At 42.1% G+C, this 19997-nt stretch overlaps 2 protein-coding genes across 4 annotated transcripts in view; both read right to left on the reverse strand.

The window, feature by feature from the left end:
* Window positions 1-19997, reverse strand: part of dst (dystonin) — a 104687-nt gene that overhangs the window by 41513 nt on the left and 43177 nt on the right. For all 3 annotated transcript variants that reach the window (XM_086259738.1, XM_086259737.1, XM_086259739.1), the window contains 25 exons: window positions 19846-19939; window positions 19606-19760; window positions 19044-19512; window positions 18818-18946; window positions 18625-18702; window positions 18357-18518; window positions 18004-18108; window positions 17698-17793; window positions 17488-17613; window positions 17248-17400; window positions 17001-17155; window positions 16766-16892; window positions 16414-16597; window positions 15650-15807; window positions 15381-15559; window positions 15144-15282; window positions 14865-15058; window positions 14589-14751; window positions 14428-14511; window positions 14104-14211; window positions 13914-14012; window positions 7511-7657; window positions 6251-6339; window positions 6057-6165; window positions 14-5479 (listed from right to left, as the gene is read on the reverse strand). In XM_086259738.1, coding sequence (XP_086115864.1) covers window positions 14-5479; window positions 6057-6165; window positions 6251-6339; window positions 7511-7657; window positions 13914-14012; window positions 14104-14211; window positions 14428-14511; window positions 14589-14751; window positions 14865-15058; window positions 15144-15282; window positions 15381-15559; window positions 15650-15807; window positions 16414-16597; window positions 16766-16892; window positions 17001-17155; window positions 17248-17400; window positions 17488-17613; window positions 17698-17793; window positions 18004-18108; window positions 18357-18518; window positions 18625-18702; window positions 18818-18946; window positions 19044-19512; window positions 19606-19760; window positions 19846-19939 — 8968 coding nt within the window. The remainder of the gene's footprint in view (window positions 1-13; window positions 5480-6056; window positions 6166-6250; window positions 6340-7510; window positions 7658-13913; window positions 14013-14103; window positions 14212-14427; window positions 14512-14588; window positions 14752-14864; window positions 15059-15143; window positions 15283-15380; window positions 15560-15649; window positions 15808-16413; window positions 16598-16765; window positions 16893-17000; window positions 17156-17247; window positions 17401-17487; window positions 17614-17697; window positions 17794-18003; window positions 18109-18356; window positions 18519-18624; window positions 18703-18817; window positions 18947-19043; window positions 19513-19605; window positions 19761-19845; window positions 19940-19997) is intronic.
* Window positions 7602-10256, reverse strand: LOC147316330 (desmoplakin-like). The gene has a single exon (XM_086259740.1). The coding sequence runs from the start codon at window positions 10117-10119 to the stop codon at window positions 8020-8022; it is 2100 nt and encodes a 699-aa protein (XP_086115866.1). The 5' UTR covers window positions 10120-10256; the 3' UTR covers window positions 7602-8019.

Raw genomic sequence — 19997 nt, forward strand, 5'->3', positions numbered from 1 at the left:
AAATAAACCGCACCTTATATTTGACCTCCTCAACTTTGCAGCCATATGAGCTGGCAGAGGCCTCAACAGATGGTTGGTGAGTCTTTGGAGCACCGTCATCCTCTCCCGACTCCTCATCCTCTCCCTCTGAACTTTCCTCTTTGATGCTCTCCAGTGTGTGCCACTGTTCCTGCTGTGATTCACACCCCAGAGCGCTGCTGAGGGTATCCATCACTTCCTTAAGCACTGAAAGGTCTTGGCTTGTGGAAACAGTCTTAAAAACCTGCAGCAGCTGCAGCTGGATATTTGGAGCATCAGACTGCTCTGTCTCTTGACTTCCTCTTTCATCCTGGCTTATCAGTTTTGCTTTCCTCATGTCCTCGCTGTCTAAACTGAGAGAATTTTGCTTCAGTAAATTCATGAGGTGATCTGGGTGACTGCTGTCTGTGAATCCTTGAGATGTGCTACTCTCGTGGAAACTGTTTTTATGTAAAGATTGTGCATTATTCTTATCTATAGAAAGGGCATCTTGAGAATCTTGAGCTTGTGCCCTTTCCAAACCACTGCTCTTATCACTGTGTGTAATATCTTCCCCCTGGTCATCTGCATATGTCTTTCCAGGATTAGAAAACACTAATGGGCCTGAAGAGGAAACAACAGGTATTATACTGCTCTCAGACAGGAAATCCGTAACTGTGTGAGTATCCACAGAAACACACACTTCTAAACGTTGATCCTCTTCTATAGGATCAGATCTCATCTCTTCTCCTATTCTACTTCCAGGCTGTCCAAAGTTGTCTGATAAGGGAAACGATGGATTTAAACAGGACACATTTCTATCACTATCAGGATCGTCTGTGTCCGTTCTTGATGCAGAGATCTGTTCAGTATCAATAGCGAAAATGCTGTTGTTTTGCCTCTCTGGGAAAAGCCTCTCAGCATCACCTGTAACACCAAGCACTGGCTCTAACAAGTCTTTAGGAGTCACCGCTAAATCTTCAACATCATTGCTGCTGTGATAAACAGTATTTGTAACAGCAGGTATCTCAGAAGAGGAGCTCTGCTCTTGTGGAGGTCTTTCACAAACAGGTGCACCCCTTTGGCAGAGAGGTACAGAAATCTGTTCAGCATCAACATTAAAAATGTCATCATTTTGCTTCTCTGGGGAAAGCCTCTCAGCATCACCTCCCCCTCCATGGGCTGACCCAAACAAATCTTTAGGAGTCAGGGCTGAATCTTCAATATCATAGTAGCTTTGGTTGATAGTACTTGTTGTTATGTCTCTATTAACAGAAGATATCTCAGAATAGGAGCTCTGATGTTGTGGAGGTTTTTCACAAACAGCTGCACTCAGGCTCCGTTCTCTCTGACAGAGAGATACAGGGATTTGCTCAGCATCAACAGTGAGAATATCATTGTTTTCCCTCTCTTGGGGAAGCCCCTCAGGATCACCGGCACCTTCATGGGCCGCCCCTAACAAATCTTTAGGAGTCAGGGCTGAATCTTCAATGTCATTGTTGCTGTGATTGATGGTATTTGTTGCTGTTATGCTGCTGTAAACAGCACATAACTCAGAAGAGGAACTCTGCTGCCGGGGCCCTTCACAAACACCTGCACTCAGGCTCCGATCTCTCTGACAGAGAGATACAGGGATCTGTTCAGCATTAACAGTGGGAATGTCATTGTTTTGCCTGTTTTGGGAAAGCCTCTCAGCATCACTTGTAAGGCCACAAGTAAACCCTAACAAATCTTTAGGAGTCAGGGCTGAATCTTCAATATCATAGTAGGTTTGGTTGATAGTACTTGTTGTTATGTCTCTATTAACAGACGATATCTCAGAATAGGAGCTCTGCTGTTGTGGTCCTTCACAAACAGGTGAGCTCAGGCTCTGATCTCCCTGACAGACAGATACAGCATCAATAGAGGGAAGGTCATTGTTTTCCCTCTCTTGGAAAAGTCTCTCAGCATCACTTGCACCACCATGGGCCGACCCTAACGAATCTTTAGGAGTCAGGGCTGAATCTTCAATATCATTGTTGCTGCGCAAGATGGTATTTGTTGCTGTTATGCTGCTGTAAATAGCAGGTAACTCAGACGAGGAGCTCTGCTGTTGTGGAGGTCTTTCACAAGCAGCTGCAATCAGGCTCTGATCTCGCTGACAGAGAGCTATGGAGATCTGTTCACCATCAATAGTGAGAATGTCATCATTTTGCTTCTCTAGGGAAGGCCTCTCAGAATCACCTGCTCCACCATCTGTAAACCCTAAGAAATCTTTAGGAGTCAGGACTGTATCTTCAGTATCATAGTTGCTGTGATTGATGGTATTTGTTGCTGTTATGCTGCTGTAAACAGCAGGTATTTCAGAAGAGGAGCTCTGCTGTTCTGGAGGTCTTTCACAAACAGCTGCAATCAGGCTCTGATCTCTCTGACAGCTGCTGGGCTCAGATTCATCATTATAATCACTTTCTGCTTGCTGACGTAATGCAATTCTGACATCTTCTGCCCTGTTTTTCACAGAGTTACAATTACCCCTGGAAACCGAGATGACTGCACCCTCAACCAAATCCCCAAGCGATGTGTAATCCACACTCGGAGCTGGCTCACTGCCCAAAGTTGACCGAACCCCACTTTCATCTTCCACTCTAGCTTCCAAAGACAAAGCACTGGAAAATGAAACTGACGTGCCGGTTTCACTCTGAATGAATGTCTGTTTTCTTACACTGGTATCATATCCATCACCGAAAACATCATCATCATCACTGGGTATGCTGTCAGATTTACCGGAGTGATAAGCAAAAGTGGCAGACTGAGTCTGGCTTTTGGAATCAGTATTGATGCCAGAGATTCTTCCTGTCAGCTCGCTATCCATTAAGGTGTGTGACTCACTGTCCTCAGCCCCTAAAGGCAATTTTCCTATATGATTGATACACTCTGCTGTAACCTGATTCCAATAAGAGGGTGAGATCATCTGAGGCATGTTACCACTTTCTGATGGAAGGGAAAGATGTACTTTATTAGTCATTGTTTCTACACTCCCCACTGCCTTACACGCCAACTCTCGATTTCTATTTTCACTCTCTCCTTCTTTGTTATTAGCCTCTTCTTTGGCTAAATCAAGCACCGTGACAGCAGCATTTCTTGAAATCACCTGCTGTGTGTTTTCAGCTGCGTGAATTAAACCCAGATCTTGATCTTCAGAAAGAGAGTAAACACGGTTTTCCTCTGGGTAAAAGTTGTCTTGCGAATCTGAATCCCTGACTAATTCAAGCGGGAGTGCCTCACCAATGCTCCTGCTGCAATGAGACCTCAAAAAGCTCTGCTCTGTGTGACATCTGCTTGACAATGCCTGTTTTAATCCAGAAAATCTGTCTGTCTCAACCATCAGGATGGGATTTTTTTCATCTGACTGTGAGTCATGCAGCTCTAGTACCATCTTATCATCCACTAATCCTTTATTAAGAGCTTCCTGCAGGTTATAACAATTCCCAGAGGTGACGTCCAAAATGCCCTCTTCCTCCATTTGGGTTTTCAGAAGCGCAATAGCACTCTTCCACTCATTTCCACCCTCCACTGAGTCCTCAGAGCTTAAAAACTGAGGTTGTTCAATATGAACACTTGTTGTATCAAAGCACTTAGCCTTATAGTGTGGTGGCACCTGATGGCAAGATTTAAATGAGGACTCAGAGCCAATCATCACTGAAGGTGAGCTAATATTTCTGCTTTCCCCAGAGCAAAATGTGTGAGGGACTGACACATTTAGAGAACCTGGAATATCAAGACCTTCCCTGGCATAATCTCCGGCCTCCTTTTTCAAAGTATTTCCAGAAATTCCTTCTTCAAACTGATCTGACTTTGTCCACCATGTGTCGTTTTCAAACGCGTTTTCCACCTCTACACCTCTGGTGTTAAAATCAATGTCACTACTCACTAAAAGGTCCTTGGCATGATCGTGTTTTGAAGCTTTGTCATTTTTATTCGATTTTTCATCAAAGGTTATTCTTCCATTGCCAGAGGAAACGAAATTATGAGGCTCAAATGTGTGTTGTGTGTTTTCATCAAAGGTGATTCTCCCGCCGGTCTGGGAAACAAAGTCATAACGATCAAACACGTCCTCTGTGTTTTTTATTAACTCCTCTGATTCATCATTTATGTGTAGCGACATCTCAGAATCTGCGTCTTCAAAAGGATTTTTGGCATCAAACAAAGTCAAATCAGTCAAACCTTCATCATCGTTCGGATAAAATAGCGTGTCTTCAAGAAAAGCATGAGCCATTTTGTTTAACTGATCATCAAGTATCAAAACCCTCTGTTCTGACTTTGGATCAATGTAACTGTTCATCATTAAGTATGAGATGAATAACTGTTTTGCTTCCGTGGGAGAGGGGAGATTAACTTCTGAACCATCATGAGGCCACCCATCAACTGCCAGCTTTTTATAAGTGAGCCAAGATGAAAACTTTTCACTAAGGTGATCAACATCTGGCAGCACATCTGGGATCTCTATGGATTTCAGAACCTCTGCTGTGTGACTGTCGATCCAACCATTTTGAATAGCGGTAGTGATATCTATCACCTCTGAATTTTCTGGAATGTAAAATGCTGCTATTTTCCCTCGATTAGTAAAAAGTCTGCAGGTAAACTCACTGGAGGTGCTTTGACAATCAGATTCATGCGAGGCAGACACCGTTTGGATTTCCCCAGAGTGAGGCAACGCAAGTCCCATGAACTGTTGCTGATTTCCCAGGACGATGAGTGTGCTGCTGGAGCTCATCAAGTCACACTGAATGGCCGCATCCACCTTCAGCCCACCTCCAGCATTCTGGAAGTTACCATTTGACACCTCAGTTTCATTCTGACCTTCTAGATCCCCCTGAGCACCTAACAACCTCACCATAATCTCCTGATTACTAAAACCACCCGAAGTCACACTGTTAATATTCCCCTCTGATGTCTCTGAGCTCTCTCTGCTCAGGCCCTTGAATATCAGTTTATTAGCCTCACAAGCTTCACCCTCCTCTTCAGGCTCTAAAAAAGACAGACTTTCTGCAGTGCCAGGATTTATCATATCCTGGTGAGACTTTTTCCTCTGAAGGATGTTTACGTAGACAGAAGCAGGAATTAAACCACACTGAAATGCCTTCTCCAGGGTCATCGTGTCCCCTGTGTAGGACATCTGCACTTCATCACTGACCTGGCTGGCCTCTATTATCTTTATGATCACATCTTCACACATGGACCCTTCTCTAGCTGCTGCTATGTCAGACAGGGACACAGAGGAGACATGTGAACTCTGTATGCATTTGCTTGAATCATTCAACACTGGCAAGTGATTCAGCGTTGATGTGTAGATGCGATTTTCTTCAATAGCTTCGTCACACCCCAGATGAAATTGGGGTTCAGAGAGGTTAGAGGTTAGGAGGGCCCCTTGATGATTTACCAAACCTCTCTGATCAATCAGGCCAGTCATTCCAGTCCCAATCCTATCAAGGGGTTTGAAATCCTGCAGGAAATGAAAGCATGACAATTAATCTCACTAGCTTTGGCTTCAGCCTCAAAATTTGTTCAAATTTTACTAACTGAGGCAAGACAAAATCTATACTCACCACCACACAGACACGGGTTTGTTAAGACAGTGTTTGTGCAAGAGCAAGACTGCAACGGGGTTGCAACAGGAGGGTGATGGAGAGTACATTTAAAGCTATCATGCATCTGGAATATAAGCATTCAGCATCTTGCAAAAAGAGTGTCATTAGTCACACAGCACACTGTAAAGTTATATATCTGCTATCCTGTTGAGCTCTTAAAGAGAGCTTAAGCACACTGAAAGAAGTGAAATATCAGACCACAGCTTGGTGCAATTAGCATGTTTACAGCATACTCAGGTTTGACTGGTTTCAGCCATACTAAGTTTCTGTTCCTAAGGAGCCAGTCTAAGAGAAAGTGCGACAGAATTTGGCAAACACTGTACTAGGGAAAAGAGGATAATGGTTAGACATGCAATCGAACATCAGGGGGCACTGTTTTCCAACACATTATAGGGCACACTCCATTAATAAACACGAAGCCTATAATCCAACCTCATCTGCAGAGGGAGTCTGATCTGAACACTGCTGGGAGAGTTCATTGTAGGCCTGAGTGAGAGACTGCAGCTGCTCTTGGGCCTTCTTTCTTTCCTCTTCTGTCATTCTGTAAAGACAAAAAAATATTAAGGATGAAGCCCCTAGCTTTACCAGTCAGTCTTTTGCATGCTAGTCCAGGTAAGGAGGCTTACTTGTCACTGTGTTTGTTTAGCATCGTTTGTGTGGACCTCAGCGCTTCTGCAATTTGTTCTTTTTTAGTGACGATTTCCTCCACTGACACCTAGAACATCAAACAGCAACAACATGCATATCACCATGTTAGAGTCAATGATGCATAGTGACTTTTATGGTAGTTTTACTTTACAATTGCAACAAAAAAACAAGATAATCCTCAAAAATGCACACACACACACACACACACACACACAAATACTTTTTACAGACTAAATTAAATTTTTCATGATTCATTATTTACATGAAGCATACTGCACACAACAACTTTGCAATAAATATTAGCAATGGAAACCTACATAACATTTTAGTGTTTCTCCTAAAGAGGACTTGACTGATTTACACAGTCTTTAATGAGGCTATAATTTTAACACTGTTATTTCTGATAGCACTGTGCACATTGTGCTTTATTCTGTTTTACATAAGGGGCATGATATCAGAAACATAATAAGGGGAAGGGGAAGGTGATTTTGACATAATTTGACAAAATAAAGTCTAATTATGTTACACTGTAATTACTGAATTGTGATTTTACTTTACAGACATTTATTTAAGTTTATGAAAGTATTACTACAGAAATGCAAAGGTCCACTACTAACATCAAAAGATATATAAGAAGTCAGTGATCTCATTAGCAAATGACATGTAATGAAAATCTAAACTAATTCACACATTTATTTTATTTTCTATTCTTTTATGTTGGGCAGATTTAATTATGGACCCTGTGATAATAAACTGCCTCTCACCACTATTTAGCCATGATTTAATTCCTTTTGCAATATAATGAACACATCAGGGATAGTTTTATATAAATTTCATGTAACCTTAAGGTGAATAATATCAGTTTTGGGCCACATGTTAAAATATTTCAATAACCCGTGAGACTGACGTCATTTATTATTCAGTGAAGTGCATTAAATATGGGTGCTTGTGCAACATATGCATTTGTTTTTATTATGAATAAAATGAAATAAGTATTTCATATTATCTTTGTAGGTCTTTGTAAGTGCATTAATTAAATCCATGAGCTTCACAACATATATGGATAAAATGAATCAGGAAGTAAACAGTTTGTTTTATTAGAAATCAAACGCTGTGACAGCAAAGGGTGGTGGGATCATTTTGATTGGAGTGTTTTTGTCATTAAAAAAATTCATATATAAACAAAAGTTAGCAATAATAAAAAAACAGGACACACCAGGAACATACACATTATTTACCTGCGGCTTATTAGAAGCATCTGTGTTGGCATTACTATCTTTCAGAGCATCCCCACCATTGCTCACGGTCTGTTTCACATTGGACATCCACTGCAATAGTTTGTTAACCTTATCACCATTCTCTCTCTTCTCCTCATCAACAGATCTCTAGAATTAAAATAGACGGACTTTTAACAAGATTGTTAACTTTGCTACAAAAATAAACCAAAACACAGGAAGAGAGCTGTCAAAATCCATTCATGATCAAGTTAAAATCAGCAAAAACCAAAAGAAGAAAACACAAGAAAGCTTTGGACAACCATGTACTGAAAAACTGTTTTGGTCAGAGCTGAAGAAGAATCAGCAGCACTGAAACACAAATATTTTTTACCAGTTTAGCAATGCGAGGCTTCATTGGTAATACCACAAGAGGCATCTTTGTTCATCAAAAGGTCAAAGATAACGAGAAAAGACTCACTGACTTTAAATCCACCCCACCAAAGGCTAATGCTATAATAACTGACAGGTTTTTATTTATATGCCCAAACATAATGAAATGTTGACTTTGGTCCAAAACCGTGGGATTTTGTAGCTTCCAGTAACCTTAACCCGGTGTGGCAGTCGTACACGCTTCTCTCCAGAGCCTCTTTGAATGTAATTCTTCTCTTGGTCCTTGGACAGGTGAGGCTTTTGGTGTGGAACTTCTCGTCTTTGAGTACAGTGGCGGTAACTTTATCAACGAGTCCGCTCTGAACGACTTCTTCAAGTGAGATTCTGTCGTGGGTGTCAGGTTTTATCAATCCTCCAGTCAGGAGCTGGAATTCAATACAGCGGAAACCGGCGTCTTTTGGGAGGAGATTTTCCTGAACAGCCTGGGAAACAGACAAAGTCTTTGCAGTCTTGGGATGAATGAAGCCATTAAGTGCTTGGTCAAACTGCAGAAGCTGCTGACTCAGTGCTTCATCCAAAAGACCTCTTTTGAGAGCCTCGGTGAGGGTAACTCTCTCTCCACATGACGGGTCACAAATACCTCCAGTGCAGGCCTGGGCCTCTAACAGCCGCAAAGCAGTAGCTCTGTCAGTAAAGCCCTGTTGAAAACCCTGAAAAACCGAAAGCCTTTTCTTCTGAGTGACATCCCAAAGTCCAGCAATGGGGCTGTTAACATCTTCCACAACAACCATTCTTGAAAATATCATGTCTGCGATCTCAGTGATACTAAGAAGACCTCTGCGATAGCTCTCAAGCTCAGACGATTCCAGGAATCTCTGACTTAGAGCCGACTCAAGGCAAAGCTGTCGGCCACCTTTGACATCAGTAATGACGTGAAGTGGGATTCCACTGGGGTCAGCTGTGGACTTCTCCTGCCATTCACTCTCCTGCTGTGACAGAAACAGATATGTCTTCTTGTCAATGTGTTTCCCCTTGAATGCTTCATAGGCTGACATCTCAGTGCCACAGTTGCTGTTGACAACTGACACCCTATGAGAGCTGGCAGGAGATGTGCTTGTTAGGTGCCTCTGACCAAACGGAAAGAGAAACACTCCACCACTGATGTCGTACAAGCATGCCTTCAGTATGTCAGAGTAGTATGCTTTCTGTCCAGTGTCAGGGTTGTGATAACCTTTGGAGTTACTGACTGGATCATAGAGACTCTGTAGAGTCTCCTTGTTCAAAAGACCCTGATCTACAGCAATGTGAGCTGTTACCCTGACCCCAGTTGCTGGGTTTATCAGTCCTCCAGTAGCAACCTGGACCTCGAGGATCTTTTTGGCTTTGTATCTATCGAGAATCCTTTCCTCCATGGCCTGAAACACAGACAGCTTTTTGCCTTTAAAGATGTAGCCACTAATAGCTTTCTCAGCCTCCATCAGTCTGTCTTTCAGGCTCGGATCTATAATCCCCCTCTCCAATGCCTCGGCAGCTGAATGCGTTTGTCCGGTAGCCAGATCTGTAAGGCTTCCTGTTGCAGCCTGAGCCTCGAGAAACTCAAGGGCATATGTCTTTGCTAGGAAGCCCTTCTCAGCAGCTTCCAGGAAGGATATCTTTTTCTTGCTCGACTCCACATAAATTCCAGCAATAGCAGCCGGTTTGCCGATGTACTCTTCATCCGAGGGCCTAAATTTGACAATATTTTGAATGCTTACACCCCCTTTGAGGTCTGGGAGCTTTTGGGGAGTTGAATATGTCACGCTCTGCTGTCCATTGCGGTCTGTTATACTACTCTCTGATGCGCTTTGGTACATTTTTGTCTTGCTGACATTAGTTTCGTGCAGCTGTTTGTCTTTAAGTCCCAACAGAGCCATGTATCCCTGTGCTGTCACAGAGCTTTGGAAATCAGTGTTAACGTGGCTCTTGTAAGTCACACTTTGCACATCTTTCTTGAGAAAAGCGGGAGTTTGATAAGGGGAGCTATCCAACATTGAGTTTGTTGTTGAATCCTGCTGAAGGCTTTGACTGTGAATGATCTCCCTCTTATCTTGTCTGACATGTTTAATCACTTCAAGGGTGATTTCGTTCTCCGTTGTTGCCATCTGTAGATGTGACATTGGAAGAGCTATTAAGTTTTTACAGCTACAATTATTAATATCAACTAACAGAAAAAAACAACTACTGAAAGGAGCATACTGCATTTAAAAATACTGGATCTGTTAATAAATGCACTATTATGTTCCTGTAATGCAAAATTCAGCCTCGTGCGTACCTGTGAGGACTTTTTCACTGAGAGAATCTCTTCATCTCTCCTGCTTTTTGTATCTTGATTTGAGTGCACCATTTTCTGCATTATAGCGACATCTGCATTCATCAGATCAGCCTTGTTGTCTTTCACATACTGGAAACTGCACTGAGTCGCCTCTAATCCGAGTGTCGAAAGCTTCTCCTGAAGGCCTTTAACCTCTTTGACGTACAGCACTATTTGTTCCCGCAGAGATCTTGCCTCATTTTCTCTCATTGTGAGTTTCCACTCGCTGTCTTTCAACAGCTGTTGAAACTTTGTCCATTCACCCGTTTGCTCATTGCAAAGGCTTTGCATAGCACTGATTTTTGACTTGAGTTCGACTTTTTCTTCCTCGAGTTCGTCTATTTGAGATTTTGCTTTTGACAAGTCTCGCTCGAGCTTCGTTCTCTCTTGCTGCACTTTGTCCATTTTGATTTGAAGCTGTTGGTCCAGTTGTTGCTTTGAATCAGCTGTGCTCTGATGTTTTATCTGCTTCATGTCTTGCTTGAAATACTTATTCAGCATCTCTGCTAGTTCAGCGCTGTGCACTTTGGATTTCTCGCTGTCGTTTGTGAGCTCGGACTGCAGTAAAATGATTTTTCTCTCTATTTCAGTTTTCACTAGCAGCAACTGCCTGTCATAGCCCTCTCTCTGGAGTTCTAGTTTGCTCTTTAACTCCTCCAGCATTTTCTTACACTTATCCAGTTGTTCCTCCATCTGCTGGGACCTCAGCTGAAGCGCAGCGTTTTCTATTTGCTTTTGCTCGGCTTCCGATTGGGCGTGCTGAAGGTTTTCTCTCAGTTTTCTGACTTCAGATCCCAATAAGATGCTTTTCTCTAATGCCTCAGCTTTCTCCCTCTTTAAAAGTGTATTCTCATTTTGTAGGTTTGATCTGGATTTCTCAGAACTGGACATCATTTCTTTGATTGCTATTCTATTTTTCTGAAGCTCAGCCTCCAGCTGAATTAGTTTGGACTCTTTGACTTTTCTCTCTTGGGCCTCTTTCGCTAACTCGTCTTTTGTTCTTTGCAGTGAGGAGCTTAAATCTGAAAGTTTAGCGCTCAGGTTCTCGGCTTTCCTTTCCGTTTCTCTCTTCTCACTCTGAAGCGTGTAAAGTTCCTGCTTTACGTTTTCTGTCATTTTCTCCGAGGTGCTGGTTAACCCCTTAAAACTGTGCTTTTGTTTGAAAAGCTCATCTTCTAAAGCTTTGATTTTACTGAGATGCTTTTGATTCTCGGCACATTCCTTCTGCAGTTGTGCATTTTTAGCATTCAGCATCACTTTCAAATCATTGATTTCAGCTTTCTGCATGTGGACCTTTTGATTTGCCGAATTCTTGTCAGAAAGCACTGACATCAGCTCAGTTTTAAGAGAGGTTATTTCTTTCTCATAACTGGCAGTACTTGAACTGAGAACTTTGATTTTCTGCTGCAGTTCAGTCATTTTCTTTACCTCCTCACTGTAATCTTGCAGTTTAATTTGAAGCTCATGAGAGCTTTGCGATTTCTTATTCAGCTCCTCCTCGATAATTCTGACCTGTGATTTGGTGCCCTCTACTTGAGCCCTGAAGATTTTAATTTGCTGATCCTTGCTGTCAATTTCCATCATCGCCTGATCCAGTTTAGCTTTGATGTTCTTTAGATTTTCCTCCATCTCCAGATTGATCTGTTTCATCTCATCTACTCTCGCCTGCCACTGAGAAGCAGCTAATTCACTTTTTTGAAGTTCTGCTTCCAGATTTTTACACTTGCCCTGCAGCGCCTGCTCAGATTTTTTCATTAAGCTACTTTCTTCCTTTGCTGTTTGAACTTGCTGTTTCCAGCTGTCGATCTCTCTCCTTAAAGACCTGAGCTTTTGTTCTGAAAGTGACCTCTCTTTTTCCATTGACTCCATCTGGATGTGAAGACCTTGAATATTACTCTCCGATGAGACATTCATCCTCGTCAGCTCACTGCATTTAAACTTCAGCTGATCTATTACTGACTGCTTGGAAGCCAGGTCTAATTCTAAGCTGTTAATCTTGTAACTATTTTCCTGTTCAATGGAGCTTTTTTTCTGCAGCTCTCCATGGGCGATGTTCAGCTGCTCTTTAAGGCCTTCTATTTCAGTGCTGTGAAAAAACGTGTTTTGTTCCAGAGAGGACTTTGCTCTTTTGAGAGATCTGATTTCGTCTTGAAGCTCATTGATGGATTTCTTCATGTTCTGTGTTTCCTGCTGGAGTTCCTCTGATTTCTGTCTCATGCTAATCCTCTCAGCTTCCAAGTCCATCTGAAGTTTCTTCAGTCTGTTATTGCTGTCATCCAACAGCTTTTTATAACTCTGTGCTTTTTCTTCAGCCATGTCTGCTTTTCTCTGGACCAGGACCAGCTCCTCTAATTTCTGCTGCAGAACATCCACCATCGTGCTGTCATTTTCTCTGAATGCAGATGATCTCAGCTCACAGTCTCCTGCTGACTGGCTGTCAAAGGCCAAAGGCTGCTGAGCCACACTTTTAGCATGGATTTGGCTTTGCAGCTCATGAACAGTGGCAAAGTCTATTTCCTCCACATCTTTTTTTCTGTGAAGGCTTTGGGTATTAATATCGTGGCCATCGTTTCTATCTTTTAAGAAATCGTCTAGCTTCTTCTGAGTCAAAGACCACGTGGCCTCTGACTGCTCGATTAACATTTTTGTGTGCTTTAATTCCTGCTCAATTGCCATTTTGTCTTTAACTGCTATCTCTAATTTAGCATGATACTGATTCAGATCATGCTCGAGCTGGGATTTCTGACACTTTAGATCACCAATTGTCTTCTGCTGTGTTTCTATTTCTCCTTCCAACTTTTCCAACTGTTCTTGCCTCTCAGTCAGCAAAGCCTCCTGCTCCCAGACCCGCTGCTTAAGTTGACTAATCTCTATATCCTCTGTAGCTTTTTGGAGCTCCATGCTTTCTGTCCACCTTTCATTCTCTGCTCTTTCAAAAGCTTTTCTCTTCTATAATGGGAAAAAACACAAATCATCCACTGTAGACATTGTAAATTAGCGCCATTAATAATAAAACAATCTCTCCAGGAATTTCCTTAATGAGTTTTGTTTATAAAAGAAGAGATAGTTGTACTGTAAATGCCTAAAAACTGCAAACATACCATCAATATTTTAGGTTTGATTTTATTTCAGTTATAGTTTTATATCGTTAGCTTCATAGCATAATTGCCTAAGTCATTTGACTAAGTCAATGACTTAGGCACTTATGCTATGAAGCTAACGATATGTCAAAACTAAGCTTTAGAATTAATGCACAGATTCCTGGAGAGACATTTAAAAGAGACATAGAAGATCTACTGCAGCAGAATTAGAAAAAAGCTTTCTCATCCCAGCAAGTCAATATCTCCAGGAAGGAGCTACCATCCATGCAGACATGCACTGCTCCATTTCCTTTGCTTCTTTTGTACAATGAAGCAAACTCTCTTCCCTCACGATGAGACCTCCATCTGGGATAATTGTCTTGGAGTGAGTCAAAAAGTCAAGGTAGACAAGTAGTGGAAGTGCTGTGAGCCACTAAAACAAGCTGATAAAAAAGAGAAGACCACCCAGGAAGCATGCCCATGTGCGACAATACAGCTACATTGGCATCAGGAAACAAATGGTGAACAAATTGAAATTGAAAAAGTGCCACACGAATCCCTGTTACCACAGAAAGTTTTATGTGTTAAAGCAAGAATAACTCACCTCCTCGTCCTCAGTTCTCTTCAGCGTTTCGCTGGCAAACTTCACATACTGAGTCATCAGAGTCACCAGAGCAGTGTAGCGCGTTCGGAGATCCATAAACTATAAACACAACCAAGTATATTACTGAGCAGGCACTGTTGTTCATACAGAACTCATTTCTTCTGCTGACAAAGCCAAAATAAAGTTTCACCTCCTGCTGAATGGCATCAGAAGAACTCTGCATCCTCCGTTTCTTGAGAGGAGATTTGTGCTGGGAGTCGACCATCGCTCTGAACGTCATCAGCTGAAGTTCATAATCCTAAAAAAGAATTTCACATGAATTGATGGTGAACTAGTTTTTGTTAGATTATTATTGCTCAGTCTCCTTTCACCAAATGTCAACAAAATGTGACTAACTGCTGCACTATTCAGAAAAAATATTCTGCAAAAGCCTGCAGACCTGATGCGTTACTGTTTAGATAACAGAACTGTAAAGTGGGGGTTAAACTAAATTAAAGACAACAAATGGCTTCACCTTAACAGCAGATGAGTACTGCTCTGAGTACTTTTGACATTCGTCGATACTGCTCTGTTTCTTCTCAATTTCAGCAACAAGGATCTGAAAAACACACATTTTAATACATTGTGTATCTATATAAATGTTTTTTGCTGTGAATAACTTCTGTGTTGTCCTACTTTTTGTTTGTTTAACAGCTCAGCCAGTGCCTTGCTATCCTCAGGTTTGTGTTCTTGGGCCTTCAGCTGTGCTGCCTCCATGCCTCTAACCCATTCATCAAGGCTACTATAGGAGTCTCTGTAGTGCTTCAAAGATTTGCTGATACCATCCAGGTCGCGGAGCCTGAAAATTGGTTGGATAAGCTTTTAGTGATCAATACATACACTGACTATTTTCTGCAAAAACAGCTGGTGTGCTTGATTTAATTCAGAATGAATAAATGAAAAAAGCCAAACCTGCTATCGATCTGCGAGTGGATGTTCTGCCACCTCTCGCTCAACTGATCCGCCTTTTCTTTGTGCCAGTCGAGGTCAAAGTCGCGCTCGTTGTGCGCTTTAAACATGCGGTCACTGATGAGTCGCGCCTTCTGCAGCTCATCCTCCATGTCGTGGAATGACTCCTGTCTCTCATCAATCTCTGTCCGCCAGTGCTGTGTGCAGAAGCAGGAATGGTTAACAAGTGAAGTCAAAACACTGGGTGTGTTGGTGAAATACTGTATCATGTTGGTGTAACACCTTTAGTGTGGAAATGACATTTTCAATGGATTTGACATCAGGGTTCATGGCATCTTCTTCATAGAGTTTGGACTCATAGGCCTTAACAAGCGCCTCTGCACTCTGACTGTGTTTCACCACTAAACTCACAGTTTTTAATCTGCAATAGAAGAAAAAGGTCTTTAGTTCTAATATTCTTTTGTATTACAAACATACATATAAATGAATTACCTAATTACAATGAAGGGAAACTCTTACTTGTCCATATAAATGGAAGACATGGAGTACACTTGGCTCATGCTCTGAATGAGGACTGTGAGCTCAGATGAAAGCGTTGCCACAGACGGAGAACCTGCGGCCTGTCTGAGGAACAGCTCGCACTTCTCCTTCATGGCATCCAGATCCTCCTTCAGCTTATTCAGCTCTGCTGTCTTCCTCTGCGAGAGCAGATGAGGGCGGGGGGATGATTTAAACTGACAATAACAGCGAAGTTCTCGAGTATCATAAATGAGTATTGCAATGTGTACCTCATGCTCTGTGATACGCTGCAGACTCTGCTCCAGGTCATCTCTTTCCAGGGGTGAGCGTATTTGCCTGATCAGGTGTTCTTCATGGGCCTCCAGATGCATACGGAAGTTGCGTATTTCCGAGATGTAATGATTGTACACCGACTCCTCGTGTTCCTCTGTGTAACAGAAAAGGATCAAAGTCTATTAAAAATACTGACATCTTGGTTGCATTTTTCTTTTTGAGAGTAATAAATACAAAAGCTTTGCGTTATTTTGAAAATCATCCAAAGGAAAATAATTTAAACCCAAAAATACTGCAGTTTAAACTGACTGCCTCTAGGTGGCACCCTTATTATGCTATAAGGTCAAGTAAGGTCTGATGCAATGGAGCTCAATCCACTGAACTTTGTATTCTGCTGAGGTGGAGTCAGTCCCAAAATGAGAAAATTATGACTAGTGCATTGAGAAAAAAACAATCTTTTAAAAGGAAATGCAAATATTTTATACTGTATATGTGAATACTGCCCACGTGCATATGTATCAACACAGCGGAACAAATATTCTTCAAATTTTCCCAAAATTAAAATTCATGACTACACATAACACTTTAACGGCATATCAGTGCAGTATTTACATTCACAGCAAAATCAGAGTAATTCCAATAGGTATTAACTTAAGGCTTAAAAGGCTTAACAGCCATGTGTTTCCCTTTGCTGTGTTTTGTACAATGTACACAAGCTGCTTGTTGTTACGCAGAAGGGGAAGGGAGATTTGAGCCTTGCCTCTCTCTGCGGATCTGAGCAGTTCCTGGTAATACTCCTTACACGCCGCCACGTCTCTCTCGAGCTGCGCGCAGTCCGCCATAGTGAATACCTTTGACTCCTCGCTGTCTTCCAGGAACTCATCAAAGTGGGACTGCAGGTTGCTCAAGACCTGCTGATGCTCACCTGGCAACATGGTCTTTATCTGGAGTGATGAGAGCAAAACAGTCAAACAAATAAAAACAAGTGTAAATAACACAAACTGGCATTTTCCTTAGAATGATCGTTATCAAACTGAAGCGTGATTATCACAAATGATCGTCAAAAGAAAAGCTCGACTGACTGCAGTCTGAAAAAACAAACTTCGACATACTGAAGCCACATTCCAGTTGCGGATGGCTTGAATGTCAGCCATTAGATAATGCCAAGACACCACACTCTTCATGTTGACGTGGGAGTGGTGCCACAGTGCCAGGACGTTCTGATATAACTGCTCAGTTCTGCAGAAGCAAAGGTTATATTATTAATATTATTTGCTGCGTCAATGAAATTTGTGAAAAAGATTACTATAGGGGAACTGTAGGAAACTTAGCATCCTACCAACTCACCTTGAAGCCATATCAACGGCCTCTTTGTTGGGTGGAGGGACAGTGAAGCAAACAGAGGGAACCATCGCCTCATTACCTGCTGGGTTGATGACTTTCCACTTAGCCCGGTGAGAGTTACTGGCCAGTACGCACTCATCCTCTTTATAAATGGTAATCTGAAAGAGTTGACAAACCGTAACTGATTTACTATAAATGTTTTATATAAACCGAGATTAAATGTGGTGATTCACGGCACCAATAATAGTACCTCTATCTGACGATAATCACAGATCGCTTTAACAGGGATGGAGGATCTTAGTGGATTTTCAGGGTTTCTGGGCTTGAGCTGCACAATATTTTTAGCCCTGCCCACCAGCCCAGCCACAGTGCTGCGGTACTGAAGGAGCTGCTCTTTCTCGTCCTAAGGACACAGAAACCCACAAAAAAATGTGTTTTCTTCATTTCGCCTTTAAATGCACACACACTTCATATCTTTCTGTCATTTTACCATGGACTCCTGAATGAGATCCTCCAGTCTGTGTAGGCTACTTGTTCGATCACAGCTGTACTTTCTTTGAATCGAATCCTGCAAATTTTTCAGGTAATCCATGGACTCTTTGGCATCACTGAAAAACTGCACAGTGAGGGAAAGAGAGTTGAATTAGATGTGGCAAACACTTTGCTGCATTCGCTGAAACAGTCCACGGCAGCAACTCACCTCAAAATAAATGGCATTCTCCTTGAGATGTTGTTCGACACATGAGCAGAGCTGTAAAATCCAGCTCCACTGGGTCTGCATTGCAGCTTTGTATGCCTTAAAAACAAACCCCAACATTAATTTTTTCAGATTAAAAAATACATACATATCTTGGCATCATAACTGGAAAATTACAAGTTGAATCAGGACTTTATAATCTTGTAATCGCTGTGAAAGATGAATGCAGGGTGGAGTCACTGCTGCTAGTCCAAAATTTGGATTCTTAATTGTCATATTGAGGATGCACAAAGAACACAAAGGGCTTACTTCAATAGTTAGCCTGGCTGGGTGGTTCTTGAGCATAAGGCGCTCTGCCTTGTCCTGCACAGACTTGATGGCTTTCTCCTTTTCATCCAGCTCCCTCATCAGGTCCTGTATTAAGACATTAAGCTGAGCATCACTGGCATTCTGCCACGGCATAAAACCAGTTAGTCCATCATCTAACAAAATCTCATATCCCGTCTCACTGATTTTAAGTTTAAAGCTAAACATTCAAGCCCCAGTTCCTTTTGATGCGAATGGTGCCTCATTAAATAAATGGAGCTATAACGTAAGCAAAAACTAGAAAGCCAAATCGTTGTTGATGGAAGGTTTACTAGCTTCAACAAGCAAAGCCTTACAGCGTGGTAATCCCTTTTTTTGGAGATGTTAATGTTGCGATCGCTCCAGTCAAAGGCAACCTCCTCTTCCTCCTTCTCGTTCAGCCAGATGAGCTCTTGAGTTGCCTGTGATACAAAGTCATGCAGGCTCTCCAGGTGGCTTTGCCGCTCCCTGGATGAGCTCTGAAAGAGACGGGCGAGTCAGACAAAAACAAGCACGTAAGCAGTTGTAGTATTTATTGGAAAGCCATTCATAAATTCGGAATATTAAGCTCGACAAATCTCTCACCAAGAGTCGTTCATACTGCTTTTCCAGTTTGTTCAGTTTGTCTGAAAAGCTGAGCTTTAAAGGCATCGTCATCTGAATCTGAGAAAAGAAAAACATGTTTGTTTGTTTTTTATTTATTTATCTTTTTTTTTGGGGGGGGGGGGGGGTTCTAACACAGCTAACAAAAATTTATGCAACTGCAAGAAATACTTACTTCACTTATTTTGGCTTCTTTAAGACTCATTTGGAATTCTTCGATCACTCTGTGTACATTTTTGTGGTTATCTAAATTCATTTTCACACTTGGCATATCAGATCCCCACTCTGAACGCTCCAGCTCCATCTTAACAACAGAAAAAAAACTCAACACAGATACTCAGCATCTCATTTTAAGTGCCTTAAAATAAACCCACACCAAGTTATAAATCAGAGATGCTCACCTGCATCTCTTCTACCCAGTTTAGAAGGTCCTGAACAAACTTCATGTTGACCTCTTCTTCTGTCAAGCTGGGGTCTGCCAGTGAGGACTTCAGTAAGGGCTTCCGGATCTGCATGTTTTTCAAATGCCTGAGGCTACCTGGGACCATGTCACCACCGCTCCCCAAGTAGCTCTGGACTGATGCAGGCTGCAGACTCGGGGTCAAGGCAGGAGTCAAGGATGGGGTGAGGCACGGCGTAAGGCTGGAGGTGAAGGTGGACCCAGGGGTACCTATTCCCCCTGGGGTGAGTGCAGGAGTAAGGGCTGGTGTCAGGTTAGTGTTAATGCTCTGGGAGAAGCCAGAGTTCAGACTCTGTGTGATGCCTGAGATCATCATTTTGGTTTGCTCTGTTGTCAGGGTGCGGCCTTTGCTGTACACAGAGGAGCATTCGGCTCTCAGGGCTAGAAGATCATCGCGGAGTTTTGACACCCTGTATAGAAGCAGATGACAATTTGAGACATATTTTTTTAATGACATGAGGAAATTTCAGTGTTTTATTTATACAGAAGGATGTACTTTGTACCTTTGGACAAGCTGATCTGCAAATGGGAATTTTCCATCCAGGAGAATCTGGATATCCACTACTTGTTGTCTGAGAATATTCTCACACTCCAACAGGTAGCCAGCGATCTCAGCTTCATTTAGGAACTGAATACCAGACTCAAGACGTTTTGCATCCTTTGAAAAGAAAAAGAAAGGACTTCCAACTCATTGCTATTTTATCACAGCTTGCTGGAGTATTAAACTGAGAGTGCATGCTTACAGACTGCAGGGCCGTTCTCGCCAGTGCAAGCTTGTCCTCGCCGTTAACACAGTCTCGCTGAACCCTGTTGGCAATCTGCTGCAACATTTCAAGCCTAAAAAAACAAAGATGGAAAGTTATTTTACTTGTTTTCACTTGTTTAAAGTCAAAAT

Source organism: Aulonocara sp. 'chitande type north' Nkhata Bay, linkage group LG13 (genome assembly GCF_057382095.1).
Source record: "Aulonocara sp. 'chitande type north' Nkhata Bay isolate Kocher_YH1m ecotype deep benthic linkage group LG13, A_spYH_male_GT1.1, whole genome shotgun sequence".
In the NCBI taxonomy this organism is placed as follows: Eukaryota; Metazoa; Chordata; class Actinopteri; order Cichliformes; family Cichlidae; genus Aulonocara; species Aulonocara sp. 'chitande type north' Nkhata Bay.